Genomic DNA, 27,915 nt, shown 5'->3' on the forward strand with positions numbered 1-27,915 from the left:
CTCTTCCCCTGAGCATTCTACGAGGCTCTTTCTCTGCCCGCTTCTTTCTGCCTCCAGCTCCAGACTCTTAGTATTTCTCTTAAACTTCTGTTTGTGTCATTACCCGTATTTTGCAGCAAATTTTATCTACCAGACGCAGAGTGAAAATGCCTGCCGTAATGGGAAGTAGAGCTCTTATTTATTTATTTTTTCGTCCCTTCACATCATATAGTTGAATTTCATCACTTTCGTAGCAAACCTCAGCAGCCTCTTTGTGGTTTTCATTTTGGACCACTTGCTTTATTTCCCTATTTGTCATTTTGTCTCCACCAGCTCAACACGCACAAGCACAAAACATACACTACCAGTAAAACCAGAGAAGCAAAAATTCAGCAGGTCCCGCGCGGGAACCCACAAACCCACTGGGTGGGACATGCCAGCTAGAATAGTTTTTGCAGGGCGCCTGGGTGGCTCAGTTGGTTAAGCGACTGCCTTCAGCTCAGGTCATGATCCTGGAGTCCCGGGATCGAGTCCCGCATCGGGCTCCCTGCTCGGCAGGGAGTCTGCTTCTCCCTCTGACCCTCCTCCCTCTCATGCTCTCTGTCTCTCATTCTCTCTCTCTCAAATAAATAAATAAAATCTTAAAAAAAAAAAAAAAAAAAGAGGGGCGCCTGGGTGGCTCAGTTGGTTAAGCGACTGCCTTCGGCTCAGGTCATGATCCTGGAGTCCCGGGATCGAGTCCCGCATCGGGCTCCCTGCTCGGCAGGGAGTCTGCTTCTCCCTCTGACCCTCCCCCCTCTCATGTGCTCTCTCTCATTCTCTCTCTGTCAAATAAATAAATAAAATCTTAAAAAAATAAAAATAAAAAAAAAGAATAGTTTTTGCAGTGGAATGCAGAAGAATCTATTGGCTTTGGTTGCAGTCTGCTAGCTGCTTTGGGGAGAGGATTTTTCATTTGCATACTCGTTGCTCTATGACACTTGAGGAGGAATGCTAGATTCTAGTTCTCGTTGACTTGGAGAATGATCCACATCAATTTATCTTCATGCGGACTTGAATTTTTTAAAACCCATTTTTAAATGAGAAATTGCTGAAGCCATGTGTTCTCCCTGGAGACGGGCCTCACTTGGTGGTGATTCGTGGCCTTCTTTATCCCATGATTCATGACCTTCTTTATCCCATGACTAAACCTCATGACTTTATCCCGGTTTCCTTGAAACAGGTTGTCTAGGGACACACCCTGTTCTAAGATCTTCCTTGGGTAAGCCAGCAGTCTCATGTACTCGATATCAGGGAGCAATTAGAGTTGCTGGACTCCAGGCCAGAGCTCCTCAGACTGTGCCTATGAATGACCTGAGTCTCTTGTTAAAATGCGGATTCTCACCCAGTAAGTCTGGTATGACTTTGAGATCCTGCATTTTTAATAACATCCCAGGGATTTTCAAAACTGCCGGTGTGCCACGCTGAATAGCAAGGCTCTAGTGGGGCCGGGAGTGGGGGATGCACAGGTTTCCTCATTATATTTTTTGGCACCAGTGAGTGCTACGAAAACCCATCTCATCGGTCAGCAGCAGAAGTGATGAGAAGGAGGTGTGTACCCTTTGCCTTCTAACTCCTTTATAAAGGTAGCTCTGTGCTGGTCTTTCCTTAGGCGACCACTGAACGTTAACTGGAGTTTAGTGGAGGTGACAGCCCCCTTTGCAGAATTGAAAACCTACTGATGCCAAAACCCATGTACCTAACCTCAAATATTCTCGACCCCTCACTCATTCCTCCAACCTGGGCTCTGCTGTCATCTCCCTACCCCCTTACTGGTTCTTATCAGCTATGAGTACTCTGGCAGAAGTCTCTTAACTGATCTTGGCTCCAGCCCTTGCCCTACCTCCACTCTACCCTCCCTTGCCACATAGATGTTATCTTTCAAAACATAGGTGTGATCATGTCACCTCCTGGATTAAAATCACTTAATAGCTCCCTATTAACTACAAGATAAAGTGCAAATTCCCTAGCCTGGCATACCATGTCCTTCAATATCTCGACCCAATGACCATTCCAGAAAGCATCCCTTCCTCTCACTTTTCAGAGCACACTATACCCTTCCCTTTGTTCTAAACATGCCATGAGCCTTCTTTCAAATTTCTCCTCTTACCTGCTCTTGGACCTGTCCCCCCCACTCCAAAGGAGTGGTTCCTCCCTCCTCCAGGCTCCCACAGCACGTTAGAATTCTTGTGCCTTGCCACATCATGTGGTCAGTGTGCGTACACGTATCTGTCTCCCTCAACAACGGGAACTTATGGAAGCCGGGCTCTTTTCCCCGTCAAGCACTGTAGATATAATACTAGGGCCTGTTTCTTTCCAAGAGTCTTGTGAAAAATGCCTGAACCACGGAAAAGAGAATTGTTGGCTTCAGAATGAAAGGTACAGTTGGAATTATCATTTCAAAAGCAAAAATCTAGAAATCACTTGGAATTTTTAATTCAAAATTATATTTAATGTGGGACGTGGGTACAACTTAATATATTTTGATGAGAGTGCTGAGGGCCTATGTAAGTCTTAAAACAGCCCTTCCTTGGTACCTTTGTCCAAGAGCTTTCACTGGACACTCCGTAAGCTGACACTATGTTATGCTTTGGGTATACAACGGGGAGGAAGGAGAGTGAAGAGGGAGAGCAGGTGAGGGGCACACAACCACTGTGCCAGGTCTCACACAGCATGAATATGCCGATTGTCCCATCTGGCCCTCAAAATAAAATAGTGAGAGAGGCACTTTTTTATGCCCATTTTACATGTGAGAAACCTAAGATTTAGAGAACTAAAGGAACTTTTCCAGGGTCTAGCTAATAACTGGCAGCACCAGCATTTGAACCCAGATCAAAATCAAAGGAAGAAAACCATCCTATAAATGAGGAATCATAGAACTATTCCGTGTAGTGGGTGCTGAGACCAGGCAAGGCACCACGAGCCAGAAGCCTAGAAATCTGGGGACGGAGGCATCAGGGTTTCACAGAGAAAGCTAATGACTTGGAGCTGGATCCTATAGGATGAGTAGGGATTCCTCCATGGACAGTTTCCCTGCCTTTATAAATGGAATAGTAATGGGTAATTTTGATCAAATAATAATAATAATAATAATATAAGAAATTAATGTCAATAACTAGTATCAGTCACCAAGTTTTTTATTGATTCGCTTCCCACACTCAAAGGTCTATTTTTACCTAAGAATGTCTATTAGCATCAAAGTGTAATTGTCGAACTAAACCAAATATCATTCATTTTGTCTATGCACTTTTCTTTCCTCCAGTGTCACATGAAGGGGGAGAAAATCACACCCCCTCATGCATGGTAGCACACCACTTAGTCGAAGGTTAGGTTTCTAGAGATCCCAAACATCCCGGACACACCCGGGAACTCATTAATAAGCAGGAAAGGTTTCAACACCAGAAGCTTTCGCAAAGCTCTTGCACTTAATAATAAAGGAAAGAATTATCTGCAAAAAGTGACAGCCAGCACTGGAGGGAAAGAACAGAGGACACACACAAGCCTCACCGGCTGAGACTCCTTAAGAGAAAGGCCTGATACTCCTACATATTCCATTAATTCATGCGATCTTCTCCATATAGAAGCATAGGACAAAGAAAATGGGGAAGTCACCAAGCTCTGGAAATTGCTTTTGTTTCATTTCGCTTGGAACTAAGTATGGCGCTCCAGTTAAATGGGGGAAACCCGAATACAACGCACGTTTTTCACGCTGTAAACTGAACCTAATTTCAGATGTCCAGTCCTCTGCCTACGGCCTCTGCGGTACACCTTCTACTTTTCTTACCCATGACGGCTTTAGTTTGCAATTTAGCATACGTGATGAAGATGTTTTTAATTTATTCTGTGCTTTTTAAAAAGTTAGCCTCAAAATGAGAAGAATAATAGCTAAAGCTCTGAAATGGGAAAAATTCCAGCGGGTTATGGACGATCAGAAGAAGATCCTGGTTGTCTAGACAGAGGCTGCATGGAGATAGTGATGATGCTAATGAGGAAGTTGGTGGAGGAGAAGATTATATTGTTTGTTTAGCATTTTCGGAGCTTAAAAAAAAGTACTGGTACACACATTTCTTCAATTGATTCTCATAATAACCCCGCACAAAGCTACCATTTATCCTTTTTAAAATATAAAAACAGACTCAGAGTTTGCCCAATTACACCACCAGTAAGCTCAGAACTGCTGTTCTCCAAGTCCAGTGGTCTCATTTCTCCTCAGATGTCCCCTCACAAGGGAAGGACAAGGCACGTGTCCTTATCACTTGCCTCTAATTTCAATGATTAATCAGCAGCCCACACTCAGATGATACTAATCAAGTTATTTTTTATAATGGCGCCAATTTAGATAGATAGAGTGCATATCTGACTCACACAGGCTTTGGATGGGGCACTCGACAGTCATGAAAAATAGAATCCGGAAATCTTTTGGCCGCTCTCCATATGCAATCCCTTCATTAAACTCGGTCCTATAAGTAGCTTTCTTACTCGTATGCCTCTTCCAGACTCAGCTGGGACCAGCAGCTCAAGAGCCCAGAGGTTAAAAAGGCCCACCACTTGCTTTATGACTGACAAATGATAGAGGGAATAACTCACCAATAAGGGCCTTAGTCACGGGCCCCGATTTTCCAGCTAAGAAATTGTCATTTCATATGATAGTCCAAAGCTACTTGGCTTCCTGGTAGGAGATGTGAGTAAGTTGAATGTTGCAGCATTATTCAGCACGATGATTATCATGGATTTACAGCTGTTTTTTGCACAAACCATATTGCACATACTCGGAGTACTCTCTAGAATGAGAATCTGAAACCTCGATCCCTCCCGTTCCCTCGTTTTCTGTTTCTGTAGTAATGTCAGTTGAAGCTGACATTCACTCTGAGTCCATATCTGATGTGTTCCAACTGATATCCTCACTTGCTTGTCCTGTCGGCTCTAAGCTTTAAATTTGGAAGGTTTTCAGTGGCTCTTGTTGGCAAGAGAAATGAACGATGAGACATAGAGAGAGGCTCGTTGTTACAGCCAAATTTCAGTCACGTAGGTTGTCAATCCTAATGAATGCCCTTGAAGCAGAAACTGTAAATGCCTAAGTTGCAGTGGGCTGCCTTTGAGTTGGGATCATTCAGCAGAACACACATCTTCCCTCTAAATACTGAAGGGCCAGTGTTTGGATTCTGGTTAGAGAGCTCCTTTTTCCAGGGTCACATATTGGAACTCGTGGATTGCTGGTAGGCTTGACGTTCCCTTATGTGCTCAGAGTATGACTTTAGCTTGATTCCTAAAGCATATAAATGAGATACAGTAGATCCTTCCAGTACTTCCTCTCTGTGCTTTGGCATCATAAAGCCTCATTAATATCGTGTGATTGTTAATAGCACCAGACCTAGAGTTAAATAGGCATAGGTTCAGGTATTGGTTCCAGCCACTTAATTAACTTCCCTATATCTGTTTCCTCGTCTGTATAATGCGGGCGGTACTAAAATGATGAACCCCCCAGGATTGTTGAGGGTTAAATGAGATAATGTAAAAAAGCATAGCGCCTGGCACATAGAAAACATTTAAAAAATATATTAGCTATTGTTATCATGCCGATGATTAAAATAATACCCCCTCCAGGAATAATGGGAGTTTTCCAGATATTAAAAAAAAATTTTTTTTAATAGTAATGAACACTTTGGAGAAGAAATAATTTGTTTCTCTTGCCTCCGGACTGGGAGAAAAGCAGTCTCTTCTCTCTTCTTCCCTGAGTGTAGTGATTATTGTTACATGTTATAACCTTGTGATTTTAAATATCTTATACTTATTGTTAGTCTTTTGACATCCTGGGGGCAAATGTGAAGGGGAAAAAAAGAAGAATCAGCTTTTAGTGAGTTCAAGGGAAAAGTGACCTCAGTTTAATCATGGTACGTCTTATCAAAGGGAAAATGATATTAAATTAGGTACTTAAAATCCGAGTATAACAAATAAGGAAATACAAGGGCCCTTCCCATTGAGACTTGAGATTGGGGTTCTGAGGAAATTCAGTTTAAAGGACTTTAAAGAGGAGCACTTAGTAACAGCAACTATTGTAAACAATCTGCATCTCTAATCAGCTTACAACTTAGGGGCATTGACAAGTGTCACTTATGGAAAAAGATCCACAGTGGATGCTATCCCCATAGCCTTGAAATCCCAGATTTTTCATTTGGTTATAAAAAAAGGCAACATTATATTTTCTTACAGGGTGATAGCTCACCGGAGGCCCGCTGTGATGTATAATATTACAAATGGTTTGGCTGCTAATAGGTCTTCTGGGGTGAGAGAGAAGTCCAAGTTGCCTTCAGTCTTTTTAATATTTGTGTCTTCCTTTGTGGTTTCCAAATATATCAGGCTGTATTTTGAGTTTTAATCATGTAAATCTTTAGTTATGAATAGCATGTGGTTTGGGAGAAGTGGGTAGCTCTCTTTGTGAATTAAAATCGTCGATTCCCGTTACCCCAGGCCTGAGCTGACTTGGGGACACAGGAGCGCTATGTTTGTTGGAGGGTATGTGAGCCTGTGGTTTGTCAGCTTCCAGCTTCTATCTACAGGATTCCTCCCTCTTAGAATGTGACTTTCTTCCCCAATAGCCCGTGTGCACAGATAGGGGAATTTTACACGGCTGGTTCTCAGTCTACAAAGTCATCATTTGATACATCCCCGGGAATATAATCTCATATTATCAGTTCATTTGCAAAGCGGTTGACGCGCAAGATCAACCGTTGGCCTAAAGCACACTTCGTCCAAGAGAAACAATCTATTTTGAAATGCTGGAATACCACCCAGCCTTGAATTGCTACTGGAGCCGCTCAGTCTAAAACTGTTCTTTTGTTCTTCTTTTGCCATAAACAAGCATCACAGAATCAGATCCATTGAGAAGAATCTACTTGCTTTGCCAACACAATTAGTTTTGTAAGAAGCCTCTGTCTTCAGATTGTTCTCCTCCAAAGTCCAAGTTGGATAACGGTGGTGGGTTTTTTTTATGAATATATTTTTAAGAGATATATATATATATATTTTATATTTTAAGAGCCCCTAAGCAGATTTAGCAGGCTTAGTAGGACTTCTCGGCAAGGTGATTTGAATGCCATCCTACCAGCAAATATAAGTGACTTTTCTACTTTGGGGGCTCTCACAAAACCTGTCCACCGGAGGGAGTTTTTCTTCAAGGTTAAGCTCTCCTCCCTCCAAAAAAAGATGCCATCTTTTTGATCAACGAAAAGCCACAAAAACTGTCCAGCCATGAAAAGGAGTTAATGGAGAAAAAAAAGTCTAGTATTTTAACCTTTCCATGTGAAGAGCCAAAGTATTCTGTGACTGTTATTATCTCATATAGTTTATTTGTAGATTTATTTCTTTTATAGCCCCGCACTTTCTTGATAAGTGAAATTGAGTGGAAAAGCTGGTTCATCTTTAATGGATGGGTATCACTCCTCATAAACATTCTCATGAAGGGGATTACACCTCTACATTTTATGGGATCCGGCAGCTTGGACCTTAAGCATCACAATGGCTTGGCCCCTTTAGTGCTGAGGGCTCTGATTAAAAAGTCCTATTGAGCTCTGTCTTTTAAAAGCAAAGCAGCTCCTGCGATGGTTACAATTGAAATAGCACAGCAACAAAAGCTGTAACTACTTTCTTTTGTCCTGGTCTTCCTTGCGGAGAGTTTTCACACTTCTAATCAATGTTTCCTTTCACAAAAGGGATTCTCATCCTATATGTAAATACCAGTTGGACTGTGCTTGACCTCAGTTCTTCAGCCCTAATGTTGAAAACCAGTAGACACAAAGTTAAAAACAGCTTGATGGTTATTAGTCTTTTGAGTTAAGACTTTGGTCACCTTTGGTTTGGCATGGTATAGCTCTCTTAGAAGAGAAAAGCAGAAACAGCTCTTCTTGCAAATGAAGTAGTGCAAGATTAAAGGATTTCATGGGGACAAGAGAAACTTCACATAATTCTTTACAGTAACGTTTGTCCTATTTTAAAACCTGACTGCCTTCCAGTTTCCAGGTTGATGGTGGAAATATCAAAAATCTGTTCACTAGGTAGATTTTGTTGGCTTTAGATCCATCGAAAACTAGGCTTGGAGCTGTGGAAGGTAAAATCTGGTGGTGCTGTTTTATACTATCCCTTCCGAAAGGAGCTTCAAGATATAAAGGATTTGCAAGACCTGTGATTTGCAGAACCGGACCTTTGTATAACTTGGTGGGGTTGATGTTCAGTTAGACCCTGAGCCGAATGCGTTGTGGCCGAACACCGCCATAAGCATCAATATTCTTGGCTGGCCCCCTTCATGGGCATTTTGGAGTTAAAGGTGAAATTCCATCTTTAACCCCCTTGTGGTTGTCTGAGCAGTGACTGATGAACTAGATGTGATTCCCTGCAGACCTTTCAAAGGGTGGATGAAGGATGGAATTTCAGCCTTTTTTTTTTTTAAACCAGGCCTTTTTGCTTAATACAGCTTTTAAAATTAATGTCCTTTTTTGAATGCCAAGAAAACAATGGGAATTTCTCAGAGTGTATGCAGACTGACACAATAGGCCTTAATTGGTGTCAAGGAGATGTTAGGATGAATGGGGAAATGCCCCTTTAGCTGATAAGACTGAAAAGTGGAGCCTTGTTATAAGCTGTCATCTCAACGTGTATTTAAACTATAGCAAAACTGAAACATATTTGCCATATAGATCATAATGACTCCAAAGGAGCCATTATGCTCTCTTATGTAATTACATAATCAAAGCATGCATAGTAATCAGCTTTTGGAATTCAATGCTAATCAAACATACCTATAGTATGTGTTTAAGCTAAAATAGAGAACGTTAATTTGCCATTAGTCAACTAAACAAGAACGTGTATACAGAATATTCATGAATAGCTTAATGTTGTGTCAGATGATACTTTTTGTTTTGTATTCAGGGGAAATCAACAATTTTAATTGACAAAAAAACCAGCACTGAGGAAGATTACTCTTTAACTTGCCGTTCAAAAATTTGCCTCACCTTTTACTGATTATAAAAGGAGATTAGATTAAGTTCAGTATTTTTTTTTCCCTCCACAAGCTCAAGTGACACAACAGTAATTATGTTACAGGAGATTCTTAATGAGATCCTGACCATCTCCATGCCATAGGATACAGTGTTCTAAATAATACATGTAAAGCAAAGCTTGAAAACAAAACAAAACAAAACAAAAAACCTCGAGCATATATTGCTTTTGTAATTAGAAACAAATCAGTAAATGTTATTCAGCAATAGCCAAGAATAGAAATACCTTGGTGGCCCATTGGGAGGTGTGGCCTCTGCTTTCGGCTGGGCCTCATGCTCGCCATGTGACTTCAGCTATTTCTCCTCCCTGAGCCCTAGTATCTTCATCTACCAAAATGAGAGCATTGCTCCCGAGGTTCCTTTCAGTTCTGTTGACCTTTGATTTCATAAGGGTTCTGTGAAAAATAAAGTGACACAAAGGAAGTGTTTTGGTCGATGTCACATAGTCTTGCCCACTTGGTTATTTGTGGAGTCAGTTTAGTTTATTTTAACTCCAAACTTTATGAGCTACGGGGTTCGCTTTGGTAATCATTTGGACCCCTGAGTAGACAGTCCTTGGAACATTTGACTTAACTGTTTGGGATAGCAAAACATGGATGGGGATCAAAAAGGTTAAGAAAAGCTTTGTAAACAGCAGACAGATTGAATGCTTTTGATTTTAAATAAATACTCAAGTATTCACAAAAGGTTGAAGTATCGCCTCTCTTTGAAATAAAGAATTATATTTATGTTGAAGTGGTCTCGCCCTTAACCTTAATGCATTCTGATGGGCTCATCTTTTTGGACGCTGGTTCTCACCGTCTCTTGTCTGGACTTTGGATGACTAAAAACGTTACCATACTATTTAAATGGGACTAAACTCTTTCATCAAAAGCCTTCGTGGCTTGAACTTCAAATAATTTATTTTCAAATTACTTTTACTGTAATTCTTATTAATTCAAATAGGTTTCTGATTTGATATAAAACTATAAATGCAAGGAACAGTTTAATGAATTGAAAGATAGGATTGAGTCTTTTAAAGGAAATGTACAAAATATGCTGACAATAATTGCTTAGATAGAAATCAAATCTTAATGGCTTTGTTAATGATTTGTAGTGAACACTGTGTTTACGTTGACTTGGGGGAACATACGCAGCTAGATTTTTCCCTCTGGATTTCAACAGAATCTTAATTTTTTTTCATTTCCTGAACTGTACTCATTTCTAGTGCTAGTTCTCAGAAATGTTAGCAGGAATTGTGGGATCTCTCTTGGTGATGGTTTTAATCGGGTCGGGGGTAAGGGTGGTTCCTTCAAGTTGGGCACATACCGAACGTGGTTATAAAAATGGGGATCCCACAGAAAGGAGAAGGGGGGCAAAGCCATTTGCAACTTTAAGACACAGAGGGCTCACAGACCAATAGAAAATAAGATTTTCAAAAACAAGTGTTTTTGACTTCTTGGAAAGTCTAAACTTAGATATCTGTTGGAGGGGAAGAATTAATAATCCCGAGCCTTTAATTAGTGCAAAATTTCAAGAACTATGGTGGCTCTTTGGAGTTCATGACTTTGTTGATCATTGGCAGGGTTTGTTCATTCTTGGGGGGTTTTGTTGTTGTTCTTGTTTTTGTTTTGTTTTGTTTTTGCAACCTATATTTTTGGTTTGACTTTTGCCTATTTAGGTAGCCTGACTGTGCCAATTTCATGTTAGGTGCAGTCTTCCGTATAGCAGAGGGGAGGGGAAGGGGGGCAAAAAAGGTTTCCTTAATATGATTTTGCTACTGAAGGAGTAGGTCAGGGGACTCTATTTGCTCTTTCTCTGGGCAAACCGTCTTCCCAGTGAAGAGTCATCTGTGTTCCTCGGTGTCAGTAAGAGTTTATATAGTTGCCATAGTATAAACCAAATTCTGTTCTAACTGACTTGCCCTTTTATTGTAGACTTGACTGGAGAGACTGCCCCCGGTGTAAATGAAGTGCTTTCTTTATTAGCAGCCGGGCAGTGGGGGCGGGCTCCCTGTGCCAGCAAATGCTCGGGGATCGAAGGCATTCTCCAGGGGCAAAGGGTGCCGAGTGCCTAGAGAAAGAAGCCATAGTCAACAAGGTGCTTTACAGTCAGGACAGTTTCTCTCTCATCTTCAAGTGCGTAATTGTGTTCTGGATAAATTATGGAAATTAAAAAAAAAAAATCAGAAGTTGCTCATAGGGAAATAACCCTCTTTAAAAGCAAGTTAATTCTCCAAGGCAGAGCCAATAGAAACCTTGGCAGCAGATCCTGAGGTTGGCTGGGTATGGGCCAGAGAAAGCTGACAGAACTGGGTTCAAACACCGGCCCCGGCACTTAGCTGAATTACATTAGGCAACTTACTCGAACTGCTTTGGGTCTCCCGTTCTTAACCTTTAAAGTTGGGGGTATTGTTAACTCCAGGAGTTAGAGAGGGAAACGTGTGCAAGGTACCCAGCATCGTGCCTGGTACTGGAGAAATGTTTGCCCCCTTCCCCTCTTCTTCTGGCCTCTGGCCCTAAGATCGGCCCCATCACCCCCTTTGGGCGGCCATACTGTGGAGGAGGTAGATGGCAGTCGATGCTACGGTTGGGGGTAATGCCCCTGAAGTAGTCTGCAACCCCAGGAGGTTTCAGGAAAGAATCCCGGAGTTAAGCCAATTGAAGACTGAACGAATAGGGGGCTGATGAGCCCGTGGCACCCCCACCCCCACTCCAGCCCTAACCAACTCGGCTCAAATGGTCTTTACTAATCACCGAAGTTTTTTTTTTTTTTCTTTTCTTAGACAATATGCTTTCTGTGTCTTGTAATAAATGTCCTAGCAACTTCTAGTTTACTGCGGGATACTTGCTGGCCTCTCCAGAGCCAGAGTTGTATTTTTAGAAATTGGGGGGCAAATGGGGGGAAGTTCTAGGGAATACAGTTGCTGATATAAATAAAAACCCAGTTTGATGTTGTCTCTTAAACCTCACCCATGTACACCAATTAGCAGTCAAAAATGTCTATACATGTCAGACATTGTTCCGCCCTTAAAATAAATTACCTTGCTGTTAACAGCCCTATTTAATGGCTGTGGTATATTGAACCTACTTGATTTCTTTTGCCCAGAACATGTGCTATTTCTGCCTTGACAGTGTATCTGCTAATTGAGTTTTAGAAAATCAGGAAGGTTCTTTAAGCGGATTATTTAAGAAAGGTACCTACGTTGCCTGTTTGTACCCTTCTGCTACACTTCAAGTTGTGTTCTGTAACAACCTAATTGTCGTGATATCTATTTCAAGGGGAAATTTATCAAGTCACAGTGCACCCTTCTGTTTGGAAGAAATATTTGAGGGTGTGAGCAGAAATTATTTTTACATAAAGGCTTCAGGCAGTTAAGAGTACTGACATACAAATCGTATTTTCATCACTGTCATTCACATTCGGCGCCTCAAATAAATAGGTCATTATTATTCCATTGCAGCATCCTATGGTGCCTCGAAGTATGGAGCTCTGTTTAATATAACTGCTGTCCAGCTGACCCGTGTAATTTATTGGTGATTTTTACAGTGACATTCTTGGGCCACCAGCATCAGCCAAGGCACTTTGATCTCTTTTAGCAAAATACTTCATTATCGCTTGTGATCTTTTAGCATTAGTGTTATAACCATGTTAACATAGCTAGGAACTGTCATTTTCTGAGACATCGGATTTGAGGTTGGCTTTAGCAATTTCAAAAAATAATGCGGTAATGATGATGATACCACCGTGGATTTGCAGAGCACACGAGGGCAAAAATGTCAAGACGGTAAAAATTTTACCTGAATGACTTCATAATAGCACACTAAAGTGATTCGGTCTTATGTTACCTAATTGTAAGTAATAATTAAGAAGGTGTAGGGTGCCTGGGTGGCTCAGTTGGTTAAGCAACTGCCTTCGGCTCAGGTCATGATCCTGGAGTCCCGGGATCGAGTCCCGCATCGGGCTCCCTGCTCAGCGAGGAGCCTGCTTCTCCCTCTGACCCTCCCCCCTCTCATGTGCTCTCCCTCATTCTCGCTCTCTCAAATGAATAAATAAATCTTTTAAAAAAAAAAAGGTGTAGACTTTTTAACAGACAAAACCCCTCTGATTCTGTTTTATTACCTTAATTGCACAAAACACAGAATCACGGTCACCTCCTCTTTGTCCCCATCTCCAGTGCTAACGTCTGATAGCCTTAATGTGGCTACGGATGCTATTCAGGAAGAATATACCAGCATTCCGAGGAAGGACTAACACTAAAAGATTTAGTTAGTCCCACAGAGAGTATCTTATTAGGGTCCAGTTGAATTGCAACTGGCTTGAAGTTCCAGGACCCCCAAGATGGTGATTAGGATCTGTAAGGCGTGGTTGATGTTGAAGGGATTGAGGCCCATCCCCGGTGGCCTTTCCATGGGTTCCTTTTGGACATGGAAGATTCTTATTTACGATGGTAGCAGACTTCTTTAGGTGGAGGAACTCTCCGCCCGCAACCCAGTTGGACCCCATTTGGTATTCTAATCGCCTCGGGGCAAGTCCCGTGACTTCCTACCGATACAACATTGGAATTGTGCAGTTTAATTTTTCCTTAATTTTCTTACTAGATTGGGTTACCCTGAGGAAATAAGGGTATCGTCCTTTCTGTACATACTTTTGCCAGGGCCAGTAAAAAACTACCTTGAAAAGCTTGCTTGATTGGCAAGAATTCCCCTTTCCTTGTTCTTTTCTCAAATCTGGGAATATACTGCTCCCTCCATCTGGCTTCTGAATTCTGTGTTTGTCACAGAAATCTATGGAGGGAAAAATAAGCATTCCTTCGTGGGTTTTTTTTTTTTTTTTTGATCACTTTTTCTCTTTGTTATTATTCCACAACACTGTTCAGCCCACTCGGCCTTCACTGCTGGATCAAGCTAGGGAAAATTCACCCTTTCGCTCACTACAAGCCCGGTGGGCCTCACACCTGGGTTAATTCCCTGTGTCGGAGATCTCAAGGTTGGGTTTTACTTTGGTTGGCTCCTTCAAGCACCAAGACTTTTTGTTTGTCTGTGGCTCTAATGATTTTGTCCTTATCCCCTAGTTCCCTCCTTTCTAATCCTCTATCAGAGGCTGGTCTCTTTCTGGGTGGATTTGGCTTAAAGCCATCTCAGACACCCTTGTCACACACTTCCTCACCGTGCCCTGCCAAAAAAGGATCCTTCAGCAGAAATATGCTAGCAGGTGGAAATCCTCCGTTTGCTCTAATTGCATCTCTATTTATGCGCACGCTCTCTCACTCTCTGTCTTGCAATAGTGTTTATCTTTGATCTTTGTTTCTAAATGTGACAAAGTTGGGTTTTGGGCTTTTCTTTTTTGTTTGTTTTGGTGGGGGGAGTGAACGAACCACCTGATCTATAATTACCTAGAAAGCTTGGGAAGAGGGAGCGTGAGCCTTCATTCTTGTATCCACACTAAACACGTGGGGTTGCCTGATTAACGTTGGGATTTGACAACTAGAGAGAGGATGGTGATGGTGATGATGATGGCAGCCACCATTTGTTCAGTGTTATAAGAAGCTAGACACAGTGCTAAATGCTTTATATTTATTACCTTCCTCAGTCCTTCCGACAGCTCTCTGAGAGGGCTTTGAATTACTGTCCCCACTTTGCAGATGAGAAACTGGTTCAGGGGCTTTAAGTACTTTACTTGAGGTCATACAGCCAAAAAGCAATCTTCCTCTTCCCCTTCCTGATCGGCCATTATACCCATTGCCCATTCTACACTTTTTATTCCATACGTGAAGATTAGATACCAGTTTTCACTCATGTGGTGGCTTCTGAAAGGCCAGGACAGTGCCCCGTATTTCTATATCCTCTGCTGTGCTGGGTACAGAGTAGGACATTCAACAATTACTTCATCTTCTGCTGATGAATTGAACTCTCCCCTTCTCCTACCTGCGCTGTGGATCATATGGGTCATTTGTGAGGGCCCTGACTGCTGTCACTGATCACAGAAGCAACAAACGAGAGCAGGTCCAGAGATGAGCCTTCGATCAGTGGATCTGAACGCCTTGACTTTGTGCCGAGTTCTGAAAGAGAATGTCTACATGGCTAGGTGGGGGTGATCGACAGAAGGGGCATGGTTCGGGACCGCCTGGGGCTTTGGGTCAGTCGTGAAGGCATGAGTTTCTGAGAGCAGAGTAACCGACTGAACTATAAGCCTTCCCAGGATGTTACCGGGATTCCTGAGCATCCTAGTTGGGTAGGTCCTCACTCCCACCCGGTAAACAGTGGAACGGCCTATACCTTGGGAATGACGACATCCGCTAACAAGATGAGATTATTTCCTGAGCCCTCCTCCCTACTTCTATTAAGTGGCCTCTTGAGTTTTCTGTGAGGCAACCAAATAGCTTAGCTCAAGGGCATGTGAGCTGAGGTGGAGTATATGCTTCTCCCCTACTCCATTCGTGAGAGCTACAGCTTCTTAGAAAAGTCAGCTCTCTGACCTTTCCATACCTTTCCAGCGCACTCCTCAACTGGTATAAGAAACCGGGGGCTGGGACGTGGGCATCACAACTTTTGAGAGCATGTTGATCCCAGGCTTAGTCACATTTTGCCCCTGGGTCTCTCTGGGATTAATGGACTCACTTTGTGGACTGCGGAGGAAGATGGGAGCCACCCCAGTATCGCCCTTGGTGCCCATTTTGGAATACGTTTCTTGTCTCTCGTTCTAACTGAGCCATTAACCAAATTTTAATCGATGGAAATTCATTTCTCCTTTTCTTTTTCTTTAAGGCGATGGACAGAATTTGTTTACGAAAGACGTGACAGTGATCGAGGGAGAAGTCGCAACCATCAGCTGCCAAGTCAATAAGAGTGACGACTCTGTGATTCAGCTGCTGAATCCCAACAGGCAGACTATTTATTTCAGAGACTTCAGGCGTAAGTTTCTATCTCTGTAGCATTAGGTTGCAACTTTTTTTTTCCTACATGTTGTCTCGATAAAGAGATTACCAAGGCCTCCTTTTCTAAATTTAATGTTAGATGCTTAAAGTTTAGTCAGTTCTTCAGAGGGAAGAAGAGACATGCAATCATAATCTTTCTACTTAATAGAAACCTTGAATGGTCCCTTTTAAAAGTAAAGCAGTCTTACTTTGTAATAGGAATTGATTGTAGTAATTTAAGGTGAATTGCAATTGAGTCCCAAATACTTAGCTGACACAAACAACTCAAATAGGGTAAGGCAAGGAAAATACAGTATTCTGAAGGGTAATCTGTTTGGTTTGAAGATGGAAGTTTCCAAGGCAATGTGTGCCTATAAAGACAAAGCCAAAATCTCCTATCACCATAATCTCTGGTAGAGAGAGGTTACCATGTGCTGAAGTCTTACCAAATGTAATATCCCAAAAAGGAATCGTTGGAACTTAATTGTACATCCCAGAAATGGTTCAAATGGATGTCAGAGCTTTAACCAGAGCAGGAATCAGGTCTTTCAGAAGATCGCTCTTTGGGAGCATGGGTGCCTAATCAAAGCAGATGTCCCTCCACATCTGCTTGTCCCTCTTCTCCCCAACGCCCCAGAACATTCATGAACTGTGGAAAGAGTTGATAAAACTAAGGAACATCTCAGAGCACGAAGGAAGGTAAAAGAAGAGGAGCCAGCCATTCTTAGAGTATATTTTTGTCATTATAAATGAATCTTAACCTTTGCCAAAATTGACACAAGGACTTTAAAAGTGAATATTTGAAATTAATAAAAAGCCCACATACATGATTTTTGTGGTGACTCTGATTTCCTGCTTTATCCTCATCCGTTTCCCGTTGTGAAGTCGAATGCAATTAGGAAACTGCAGGCGGGGTCTGAGGCTTTGGGAGGCCCTGGGTCGTGGACTCTGGGCAGCTCCACCTCCGACGGTACCAAATACAAAGGTGCATCCAAGTTAAATTGTTTTGCTATGAAGTTTTTTTTTAATTACTTCCATTTTGTTTTTGAAATTACTGATAATGATTTTTTTTATCTTCATAATTTGGAACTGCCTTTTTTTTTTTTTTTTTTTATAAGGCCTCAGATTTTTAGAGACAACTCAAAAGCCTGTATAGGTCCTACTCCCTCAACTTCCAGTGCCCACAGCCTGCGCTTTCCTTCTGTTTTCATTTTACTGAACTCTGGTGGGAAATCTGAAACAGTTTACCAATAAGGGCTGGAAACTGACAGCAAGGAGCGCACACGCGTGCATACACCCACAAGCCCTCACGTGTGTTGCTTTCCTTTCAGACAAGGCTATTTGTCTACATGCAGTTATTGCAGAAGCCCAAAATAGTAATTCAAGAAGTATGAAGAAGTACCCAACAGGTGCACGAAGACTTACTCGATTTTTCTTCTCTGTAGCGGCTTTTCGAGTCCCCTAACATTCTCCTCCCCTCGGTAAGGAAAATGGACTGTGTAGTGTCTTCCTCCTAACAACTACCTCTGTGTTTTGTTTCACAGCTTTGAAGGACAGCAGGTTTCAGTTGCTGAATTTTTCTAGCAGTGAACTCAAAGTGTCGCTGACAAATGTCTCAATTTCGGATGAAGGGAGATACTTTTGCCAGCTCTACACTGACCCCCCACAAGAAAGTTATACCACAATCACAGTGCTGGGTAAGAAATGCGTGGGGGTGTGTCCTGGGAAGCGGAGTGGGTGGCCCTTACTGCCGCTGGCTTCCAGCAGCAAGGAAGAGGTTAATGGTAAATTTTGCTGTTCAAACCTGTTTTAGGAAGAATCACTGCCCATCTTGCTGACTTTTAAAAATAGCCTATTTTACCAAACACTCTAAGGAATGGCAGTCAGCAGTCTTTATAGATCCCACCTGCTCTTGGGTTTCAACCCTCAAGCTTCAGAGCAAAGATCAAGAGAATTTAGAGCCCTCAAATGAATCACTCACCACATGAAATGTCATTGCTTCTAAACGACCCGGATTTTTTTTTTCCTTCTGTGCAGGAGAGGAGGAGGTGGGTTACCACATCTGTACCCCATGACAGAGCTCGCTTGTAAAATCCGCTTAATGATTTTTCCTTCTGAGTTACATCTCATTTAATATTGTTGATCTTATCTTTGGCTTTACTCACCACCTTGTGTATTGCTTATACTCTAGACGATGCTATAAAAATCATACCCCATGAACACACACTTTGCCACAAATTGCAACCATTGGACATAAAAGAATTAAGAGCTTCTAGGGGCGAGGAGGCCGATAATAAGCAAGGACTGTTGACAGGCTGCTAAGGGCACTTCAAGGGAGCTGAATGTCTTACGATCACCAGATTGTGATTTTCAGGAAAATCCCAGTAGCTAAGTTTCCGTATTTAGATTTTGATCGAGTCAGCAGATACTCCTGTGCTGAAGGTGGTCTGAATTAGTCACCTTTTAGACAAATGTGTACACCAGTACATAACAGCAGCTGATTTGGATTTTTGAAAGCGAGTTTTCAAGGACATACACTGTAGAATGAGGCAAGTTCTCTGATTTACACCTTCAGAAAGACGATGAATCAAAGTCTATTTGAGGCGGCAGAGTGCAGCTTTTTGGTGTAATGATACGAAGATTAAGGAAGAAAGATAAATATGAAGGACGTTTCTGTTTGGTGTGTGTGAACACATATGTATTTATGGATGTACATACTGGACTGCTGCCTCATTACTGTTTAAACACAGCTGTAAAAGGGAAAATATTTTTTCATTCATTAAACTAAAACATGTCCCTACTGCTTCCATACATGTTCTTGATGAGAGCAATACTGATTTTAGGAAGTCCTAGTCCATGTCAGGTCATGCAATTTCTAACGTGGTCTGTGTTGGACGGTAGATGACTTTCAGATGTACATGTCTGCTTTAATTTTAGCATTAATCCCTATTAGGCCTGCAGAAATAATCAGCGTGAAAGGTTTTGCTGGGATGACTTAATTTGGTATTTTGCAGGTGTGCGTTGAGGTGTTCTGTCCATGTTGTTGTTGAGAAGTATTTGAAAACACTGTGCAGCCAGTGAGTTACTCGAATACACAGACTTCAAGCCGACCATCTGCCCACTGACCCGTCATTGGTTATGGCCTTTCCATAAGAGTAACAGCAATGGAATGGAATATTATAGCTTTCAGAATATTTTTCTACCTGTACCTTTTAAGTATGACTATCTTCCACGGGAGGAAATGATAAGAAGAGAGATGAGCCATGCTGCCCGGGTTACAAAGCACATGGTGCAAATCTAGAATCTTACACCTTGAAACAGACCGTACTGTTCTGTCTCACAACCTTTGTGTCTTTTAGCCTGGGTTGTTTTCAGTAAAAGCCCAAATGTGCCTGAAGGTGCACTTCTTTTGTTTTTGGGGGTAGGTCTGGCCACAGGCAAGCACTGAATGCCTGTCAGTTTCCGGAATCTGGGACATTTGTTCGCAGACCCACTGGATTGGGCCAGTTTGACTGAATATATTCAGTGCTTGGGAGTCAACATGACAGCACTAGACTTTTGAGAGGCATTTATGCCTGTAATCCTGTTGGAGGTCTGATAATTCTAGAAGTAATAGGTTCCTGCTTGTCTTGTATAGAAGCATTAACTTAAACATACTTGAAAGTAATACCAGTAGATGCTCTTTCTGCAGATAGTATGTATTCATTTAATATTCTTTCCATTGAATTGACTCTAGGATTCTTTGACGGAGTGAAATTGTTGTCATCAGTGTTTGAGTCTTTCATATTCCAAAATCTGACAATTTCCACTGATACTCATATATTCAAACCTTTTTCCTAAGGTTTAGAATTTTCAGGTATTCTAGTGAATGAAGAGTGATCTATTAGCATCTTCGTTTCTATCTATGGTTCTCTAAAAAGGATTCCATATATACTTACACAGCTGTCAAACTTCCTTCATAGGTTGAAGATGCTCATTTTAGTGCATGTGTCTATTAGCTGTTTGAAGCATTCAGCAAAAATTTCAGCATAATTACAAGACGTAGAGATGGTTATTTGTTAGTTACTAATACGTGTATTATCTGATCCATGTAAAAACTGAAAATTCACCGATGATATTTTGCATGCATTTGGGTGCCTGTTAGGATATCCATTCACTCCCTCCACTTGTGTGAGTTGGTTCCTTTCTCTAGATCATAGTGTAGAACTCTCTTTATACCAGTATTCGTGGAAACAGCGGAACGAGAAAGAGAATACACCGCTTTAAGATAAATATAGTTACTGATAATAGCAGCTAATATTATTACAGTCCTGTCCTTCTAAGATTAGTGTTCACTCCTAAGATTCCAGAAACAGGAGAACCTAATTATTTCAAAGGGTTTTGGAGTGAGATTTCACATACTGATCAGCTTTAAGACTCCTCTTTTGTTGTAATTAACGTGTGACTCATCTTGATATTGCTGATTTTTTTTTTAATGTTGTAGGCGTAATGTTTATAATGAGCACTCTTATAGATTTGAGGTTAGCTAAGAAGAACCTTGACATTTCTTTGCTATTTTCTAGTATTTCTCCCTGTGATTTCCATTCAGGTTTTCATCTGTATGCACCTCCTTACATACATCTTTGGTTATTTTCATTAATGGCGGCAGGCAGTTTTTACTAAATGTGTCTGTTTAGTAGAGCACGTTTAAATGCATTCTCTGGTTAGTAGCAGTTTTAATTCATTTTTCCCGCAAATGGATTTTTATACTTTACTAATCACTTTTGTATTAGACATTGTGGAGTTGAAGGGAAAACAGGGTACAATTAATAGACCAAAATAAACTTTAACTTTTTCTTGTCCGACCCCATTTTTTTCTTTTTAGAAAGACTTAAATCACCTTGTTTATATTTTCCAAAGCTTTCTTGCCCTTAAAAAAAAAAATCAGAGAAGTCACCTTTATAATATCAATAAACCATTGTGACCCACGTGATCAGATTTGATTTTAGGTTTGCAAACCACACAGCTCCCGCTACCCTTGACTGTTTCTTCTCATCTTAGTAAAGTCAGAAATCCTGGCCACACTCTTGAGAACACTGTGGACTTGGAATAAAATCACTCAGCTCTTTCTCAGGATGCTCTTCTTAATGACAAATAAGTCCTTTATTTTCTGGTCCCGTTTTCCACGACGTGGCGAGTTGTCCACGTGTTTACTTTAGCTACGAAGTTAGATGATATCAGCTGTTCGGGAAGATGACCCGAGGACCTAGCATGGGTACTGGCGTCCCCCTGAAGGGTTAGGGGACTTGATGGTGTATGTGTTGCAGGAGAGGAGGAAGCAGCATGGGCGATGCCAAGCAGTAGGTAATCCGTAACAAAGAGGGTCTCTTTGCTGCTGATCAGGCTCTGAGCCTCCAAACAAAATCTAAGAGGCATTGGTAGCTGTTCCTCTGGCCTCGTTTATACATGCGCTTTTCCATCTCCTTCCTTTGAACCGGCAGACATGATTGGTAATGCAGACTCTCGTCTCCGTGACCACCTCCATCTCCCAGAGAGGAATACCCTGGAAGAGGAAGAGCTAGTGGCGGTCAGGGGGAGCCTGTGATGAGGAGAGCTAAGCTGTCTTCAGGCCATGAGTAAGGAGAGCATGAAGGAAAGAGCCCCAGGATCACACAGGACACCTGACAATACCTGACAAAGCCTGTGTTGGAGGCTGGGTGCCATTGAGACTTGACTGTGGCACGTGCCGGAACCTCTTAACAAGTCCGGGATCTCTTCCCATCAAGATTCCCAGGTCACCACAGAGCCACCAGCAGGGTTTTTCTCCAACGTTACACAAGCCAGCTGGAATCCGATGGGCTCCATTGCCCTCTTTGTCCTATCCAAAGAGGACCGCTTTCCCGGAGTCTCCCCTACTCAGTTTGAATTTCCTTGAATTGCATGCTATCTCTTCGGTTACTGTACTCAATCCCATTTCTCGTTGGGCGGCATGGCATATGCCAACATCAGGAATGATTTCCATCACTCTCCTTTTATTTTTGTCTGAACCTTAACAGGAATTACTATTGTCTGACTTTCATTTCTCCGTGGGGGGGGCGGGGGGGGGTGCGGCGTTCCTATGTCTTTTACTCTTTGGTGGTTTCATCTTCTTGCCTCTTACTTTGCTCCTCCTAGCTCACCGAGATCTTATTTTCTTCAGGCTTGGGCAATCTTTTCCTCTGACATTTGCTCTAACAATAGCATTTTATTTTAATATTCCTACAATACTGCACTCAGAATTTGGTAGTATTTGTTGGTCCAAAACATCTAGTCTCTGTGTGTATTCCCTATCAACTCTGTAGGTGTGTGTGATGAAAATCTATAACCATCCTGATTGTCATCTGGCAAGAATATCTACGTTCAGGAAATAGCTAGCTGAAGTCGTCCCATTTACTTTTGTCACTGCCTTTCTGTGTCTCTTAAAATGCTGGCAGATGTGCAACTCCAAATTGGATGTTAGACTATCTCTCTTTACGCTTGTTTTTTTTTTTTTTTAATGTAAGCGAGGGTGGTTCTCTGCCATGTTTAACTACTCATTTGGGCCGTATCACTTTGGCAACACATCCAGTTGAGCAAATGTGTTCTTTTACACGGTGAACAAAGAAGAGGCCCGCTTTTGCTCTAATATTCACCCCCCCCCCACACACACACCCCACACACTGTCTTGCTGAGAAACATATGCAACATACCATTTTTCCTTTTCCATCGTTCTCTGTAGGAATTTTCAAGTGCTTCAGTTCAATGTAAAAGTCTTCCTGTACACAGAATTTTACACTGGACTCGAACAGTTGGAAATCCCAAATACGTGGTTTAATCCCATAATTCATTGAAGTGGTATCAGAGATTTATTATTCAACTTGATCATCAGGACGGCATGTTTATACATATTTAATTTCTTGTTTCTCTTCTGAGTTGAGAAACTTATTAATCATAAGTCTCAGAACTGTCTTTGCTTATTCATGGTGGTCAGGGCACATAGTCTGAGATTCACTCTGCTGAATTCCGTATTCTTACTGATTTTTATTTCAAGAAGCTCCGTCTTGTGGTAGATTGCACCTGATGTGAAGTGTCGCCATCAACTCAGTTTCATAAAAGATAACATGCTTTCTCACCGTCCCCATCACCCTACCTACTCTGGATTTGCTATTCTGCACTTTATCCCCCAAACATTTTATTCCATCTTATTATATATGCTTAAAGAAGAGTGGTTTTAATTCTGACATATAAAATGGACTTGCAGGCACTTAATAGTCCTTTTCACCTTTGCTTTCTAAAATCTGGAGCATCAGGGGCGCCTGGGTGGCTCAGATGGTTAAGCGTCTGCCTTCGGCTCAGGTCATGATCCCAGCGTCCTGGGATCGAGTCCTGCATCAGGCTCCCTGCTCCTTGGGAGCCTGCTTTTCCCTCTGCCTCTCATGAATAAATAAATAAAATCTTTAAAAATAATAATAATAATAATAATAAATAAATAAAATCTGGAGCATCAGATTTCAGAACATGGAAAAATTACTACAAATTAACTGGCATGTCCTGTCTTACTGCATCTTCCCATCCAGTGGATTTTATTACTATGCTGTCCATTGGAAGTCATGATTGTATCCCAGTTCTCTGTGGATAATTTTAACTGAACGAAACTGGTTCTAAAGCACAAGTTTTCTGTGTGTGTTTATGATGAGCGATTCTTTTAAGGGACTCTAAGTTTTTGATCTTTGCTGGTTGTCTTTGGAATCTTTCATATGAAGATTGAAATCCAAGGGTTGAGTTCAAGGACAGATAGTCCTTCCAGATCCTTCCTGATGAGGATGATAAATTCATTCATGTGTACTCGTCTTACTTTTGGATCTACGTTCTGGTCAGTTTTCTAATAACCGATGGATAACTAATACCGCTGTTGTTATAACTTGGTCACTGATGACTTAGGAGTGGGAGGCTGGGCATTTTATAAGATAACTTTAGGAAAGAAATTCTGAATTAACAACTTTCACATAAATCACACTCTTTGATGATGACTTTTGTACTTCTTTTTTCCCCTCCGGTGGCAGTTTGTTTTAAAATTCCATCAGGAATGTCCATTAGTTGTCTCCTCTTTTTGGTAGTGGTGGTGCGAATTTCTAATGAAAAGAAGACCATGTGCAGAAATGGGTTCTGTGTTTAATTTGTAGTCCCACCGCGCAACCTGATGATCGATATCCAGAAAGACACAGCGGTGGAAGGTGAGGAGATTGAAGTCAACTGCACCGCCATGGCCAGCAAACCAGCCACGACCATCAGGTGGTTCAAAGGGAACAAGGAGCTAAAAGGTGAGGGGCAGCCTGCCCTATCCAGAAGTAGTAGGCGGGTACCTGACTCCAGCAGGGCCACACCTTGAGGGAAATTAAAGATGAATGCCAAACATGCCCCTAAAACAAAAATGCCCACTTAGATAGGGCTCATAATCAATTGCTAAATGCATCTGAAGCCGGAGCATAAAAGCATTTTATTGAATCTAACGCATATCCTCCCCCTGTTGTTTGAGCGTTTGTGGTGATAGGTGTTGCTAGATTTTTTTTTTAATTTTTTTTATTATGTTATGTTAATCGCCATACATTACATCATTAGTTTTAGATGAGGTGTTCCATGATTCATTGTTTGTGTATAACACCCAGTGCTCCATGCAGAACATGCCCTCCTTAATACCCATCACCAGGCTAACCCATCCCCCCACCCGCCTCCCCTCTAGAACCTTCAGTTTGTTTTTCAGAGTCCATCGTCTCTCATGGTTCGTGGTATTGCTAGATTTTGGCTCCGATGCTCAGAAAGAACTAGAACTCTTTAGACCAGGAAGAGTCACTGGTGGAGGTGTCCCCTGAACTCCAGGTGTCCATGTTGTCCCTCAGTTCTCATTCACCCTGTGACCTCGGGTGGGTCAGCACCCCAAATTCTCATGTTGGACATTTAAAAAAAGGCTACTCTGGATTTGCTTAGTCTTGATGGTGAATTCCGAGTCATTCTAACATGGATTACTGCACCATCAGCTTGCTGACTGTGCTTTCCTGTAGGGGCAGGTGTGTTAAGTACAGGAAAGATCGTATCCTAATTGTGGATCTGCAGGCACCCCCTTTCTCATGGAATCTGTAACTCATGTGCACGTTTCACCAGCCTGCTCTTTTGCAAAGTTTGCAGTTTGTGATAGTGATGCAGGCCACTCCTTTAACCTCGGCCTAGGCCGCCCCAGGGTTGATTCCTGTACCCTCAAATATCTGCCCCCTTAGCCAGCGCCTCAGCCACAGCCTGTCCCCTAGTTGACCCTTCTGTGTCAGTCATCCTGAGTTAACACGTGTGTGTCGGCCTTCCTACCCCTTGCTTTCCAAGGTTGCTTTGCAAGTAATAACTGGGGGCCAGACAGCTCTGGTCATTTGACAGAAACGCCAGCTGTGTTTAGCAATTTCTGCTAATACGGGGATATTAATATTACAGATTGTAGGAGATTCTCAGGCAGATGAAATGAGTGAATGTTTGTAAAGCATGTAGCTGGTATCTGGGCCAAGGTAAGTGCTCGGTGTGTGCTTCTTGAATAAATCAAGAGTGCCAGGAAGAAAAGAATAAGGCCTTTTAGAAAGGGGATATAAAAATCTATATCTAGAAACAGATAAATCTATATATAACAGCTTAAGTTTCAAAAAGCTTGCTCTGTTTTAATCTCCTATTTCCTAGGTATGGTTTTGGAAGGAAGGAGTTTCTCATTTCCCCTCTGCTTTTCTAAGTGAATTGAGCCATTAAATGCCTACCGATAAGTACAAAACATTAAAAGAAAGTTAATGGTGTGCCATGTCCCAGGGAGTGCTGAGTTCAGGAAAGGGGCTGCCTTGGCCTATTCATCCCATCCGGAAGCCTCCTCCCTCCTTTTCTGGGTGTTCTTGGATGTGTCTCCCGTCTGGCCCAAAGCCTCTATCTTACTTTGCTCTACCCACTGCCACTGCAGGGTTTTTTGTTGTTGTTGTTTTTTCGTGGTCTTCTAAAAGTCTCAGAATTTACACATTTCAATTACAATTTCAATTATGTAAATCCATTTAGTTACTTTCCCTCTTAATTGTTGCTGATGGGGGTGGGCAGAGGGGATTGTTTATATCTCTATTCCTGATTGAATTACTTCGGGGATTTGGATGATGTCCTGGAATTTTTAAACCGCATGACAGCCTACTAGACGTTTCAAGTTCAGATGGTGGTTAGGGGTGAAAAGCACTTCTCTTTTCCTCCTCCAAAATGCCGTAAGCAGTCAGATGGCAAAGTGGTTCAACTTTCAGCTGCCTTTTTGTGGGAGGTTTTAAGATAGAAGACAACATATGTAATATATTTAAATAAAAATAGTATCTATTATGTGGGGTAGAAGTGCATCTTACATACTATCCTGTAAGGTTGAAAAGTAGGAAATTGTGATTTTACCCGTTATCTACCCACAGTTTAACCCTATCCCGAGTGGCTTCCATCACCTTGGTTAAAATAGCAATGTCAGGGCAGGGAGAGGAGGCTATAGAAACAGAGTGGTAGGAATTCACGCAGCTCTGATTTCTTGGTATATTCCGTGTCCCCCAGGCAAATCGGAGGTGGAGGAGTGGTCAGACATGTACACTGTGACCAGTCAGCTGATGCTGAAGGTGCACAAGGAGGATGACGGGGTCCCAGTGATCTGTCAGGTGGAGCACCCAGCTGTCACCGGAAACTTGCAGACCCAACGGTACCTTGAAGTACAGTGTGAGTACCTGTCTTAGTCTGTTCAGGCTGCTCTAACACAGCAGCACCGAGTGAGTAGCTCATAAGCCACAGTCATTTATTCCTCACCATTCTGGAGGCTAAGAAGTCCAAGATCAAGGCGCACCATCGCGGTTGTGTTCTAAAGAAAGCCTTCCCTCTTCCTGCTTCGGAACCACTGCCTTCTTGCTATGTCCTCTCAGGGTGGAAGGGGCTAGAGATCTCCAGAGGCCCCGCCTCCTCATATCATCCCAGTGGGCACTGGGATTTCAACATAGGAATTTGGGAAGGGAGGGACACAAACGTTCGTTCAAATCGTAGCAGTACCTGAGTATTTTATCCTGAGGGCATAGAGTAGCAGTTGCTTAAAACTCTTCAGAAGCCATTTATTGAATACATATGATAGAGTTTATATCTTGTTGTCTTAGTAGTAAAATAATCAAAGGATTATTTTAGTGAAACACTGCCATACTACAGAGTGCCAAAGAGGATTTTCGAAATACTGCATTTAACCCAAATGGAAAACTTTAAAATGATTCCAATCTGTTCTATCACATGACTTAATTAATTGCATTTTATGAGTGTTGACTATAATCATTTCTATGTCAACTTCACAATGTAGGGTAGTCCCTCCCACTTTCTTAGCCCCCAGCAGAAGTGCTGAATTTTTTTGTTATAGAGGGGCTTTTATTCCCCTTCTCCATTAGCATTTTGTTTTAAAGTGCATGTTCTCTTCCATTTTTAGCTTAAAGCATAGCAGTGAGTTTAAAAGTGGAACTCTTTGGAATCAGTGCCACAACCTCAATGGCTTCATCGATAACAGCGAGATCGTGGGGAGTGAGGTTGTCTCCTCACTGTGCCCAATGAACTAAAGACATTCTCCTTGTTTTCTCTGTGGACTCTTCTGCTTGCCAAAATGTTTTCTGCACAAAACCATGCTTGCAGCAAAGTTGTGGCCAAGTAGCCAACTTCTCACTTTTTTATCAGAGAGCTTCCGTAACTGAGCCTCTGAAAGACTGCAGTTGATACTTGAGTGTGCATAGTGGGAAGGGTGCAAGAGTCTGGTTGGAAAGGCAGCCGCCGGGGGTCTGATAAAGGCAAAGCATTACAGTCTATTAATTCTTCCATTAATTTCCTAGCGCTGCCATAACTAATTACCACCGACTCCGTGGCTTAACACGACACATTTATTCTCTCATAGTTCTA

The 27,915-nt window shown here is 42.0% G+C and overlaps 1 protein-coding gene across 3 annotated transcripts in view; it reads left to right on the forward strand.

The window, feature by feature from the left end:
• Positions 1 to 27,915, forward strand: part of CADM1 (cell adhesion molecule 1) — a 323,782-nt gene that overhangs the window by 242,689 nt on the left and 53,178 nt on the right. For all 3 annotated transcript variants that reach the window (XM_045894983.2, XM_045894984.2, XM_054512280.2), the window contains exons 2-5: positions 15,815 to 15,961; positions 17,508 to 17,660; positions 24,144 to 24,281; positions 26,554 to 26,712. In XM_045894983.2, the coding sequence (XP_045750939.2) occupies positions 15,815 to 15,961; positions 17,508 to 17,660; positions 24,144 to 24,281; positions 26,554 to 26,712 (597 nt within the window). The remainder of the gene's footprint in view (positions 1 to 15,814; positions 15,962 to 17,507; positions 17,661 to 24,143; positions 24,282 to 26,553; positions 26,713 to 27,915) is intronic.

This window comes from Mirounga angustirostris, unplaced genomic scaffold (assembly GCF_029215605.1).
Source record: "Mirounga angustirostris isolate CCGP_5_RB_7025 unplaced genomic scaffold, mMirAng1.0.hap1 SCAF_13, whole genome shotgun sequence".
Lineage (NCBI taxonomy): Eukaryota > Metazoa > Chordata > Mammalia > Carnivora > Phocidae > Mirounga > Mirounga angustirostris.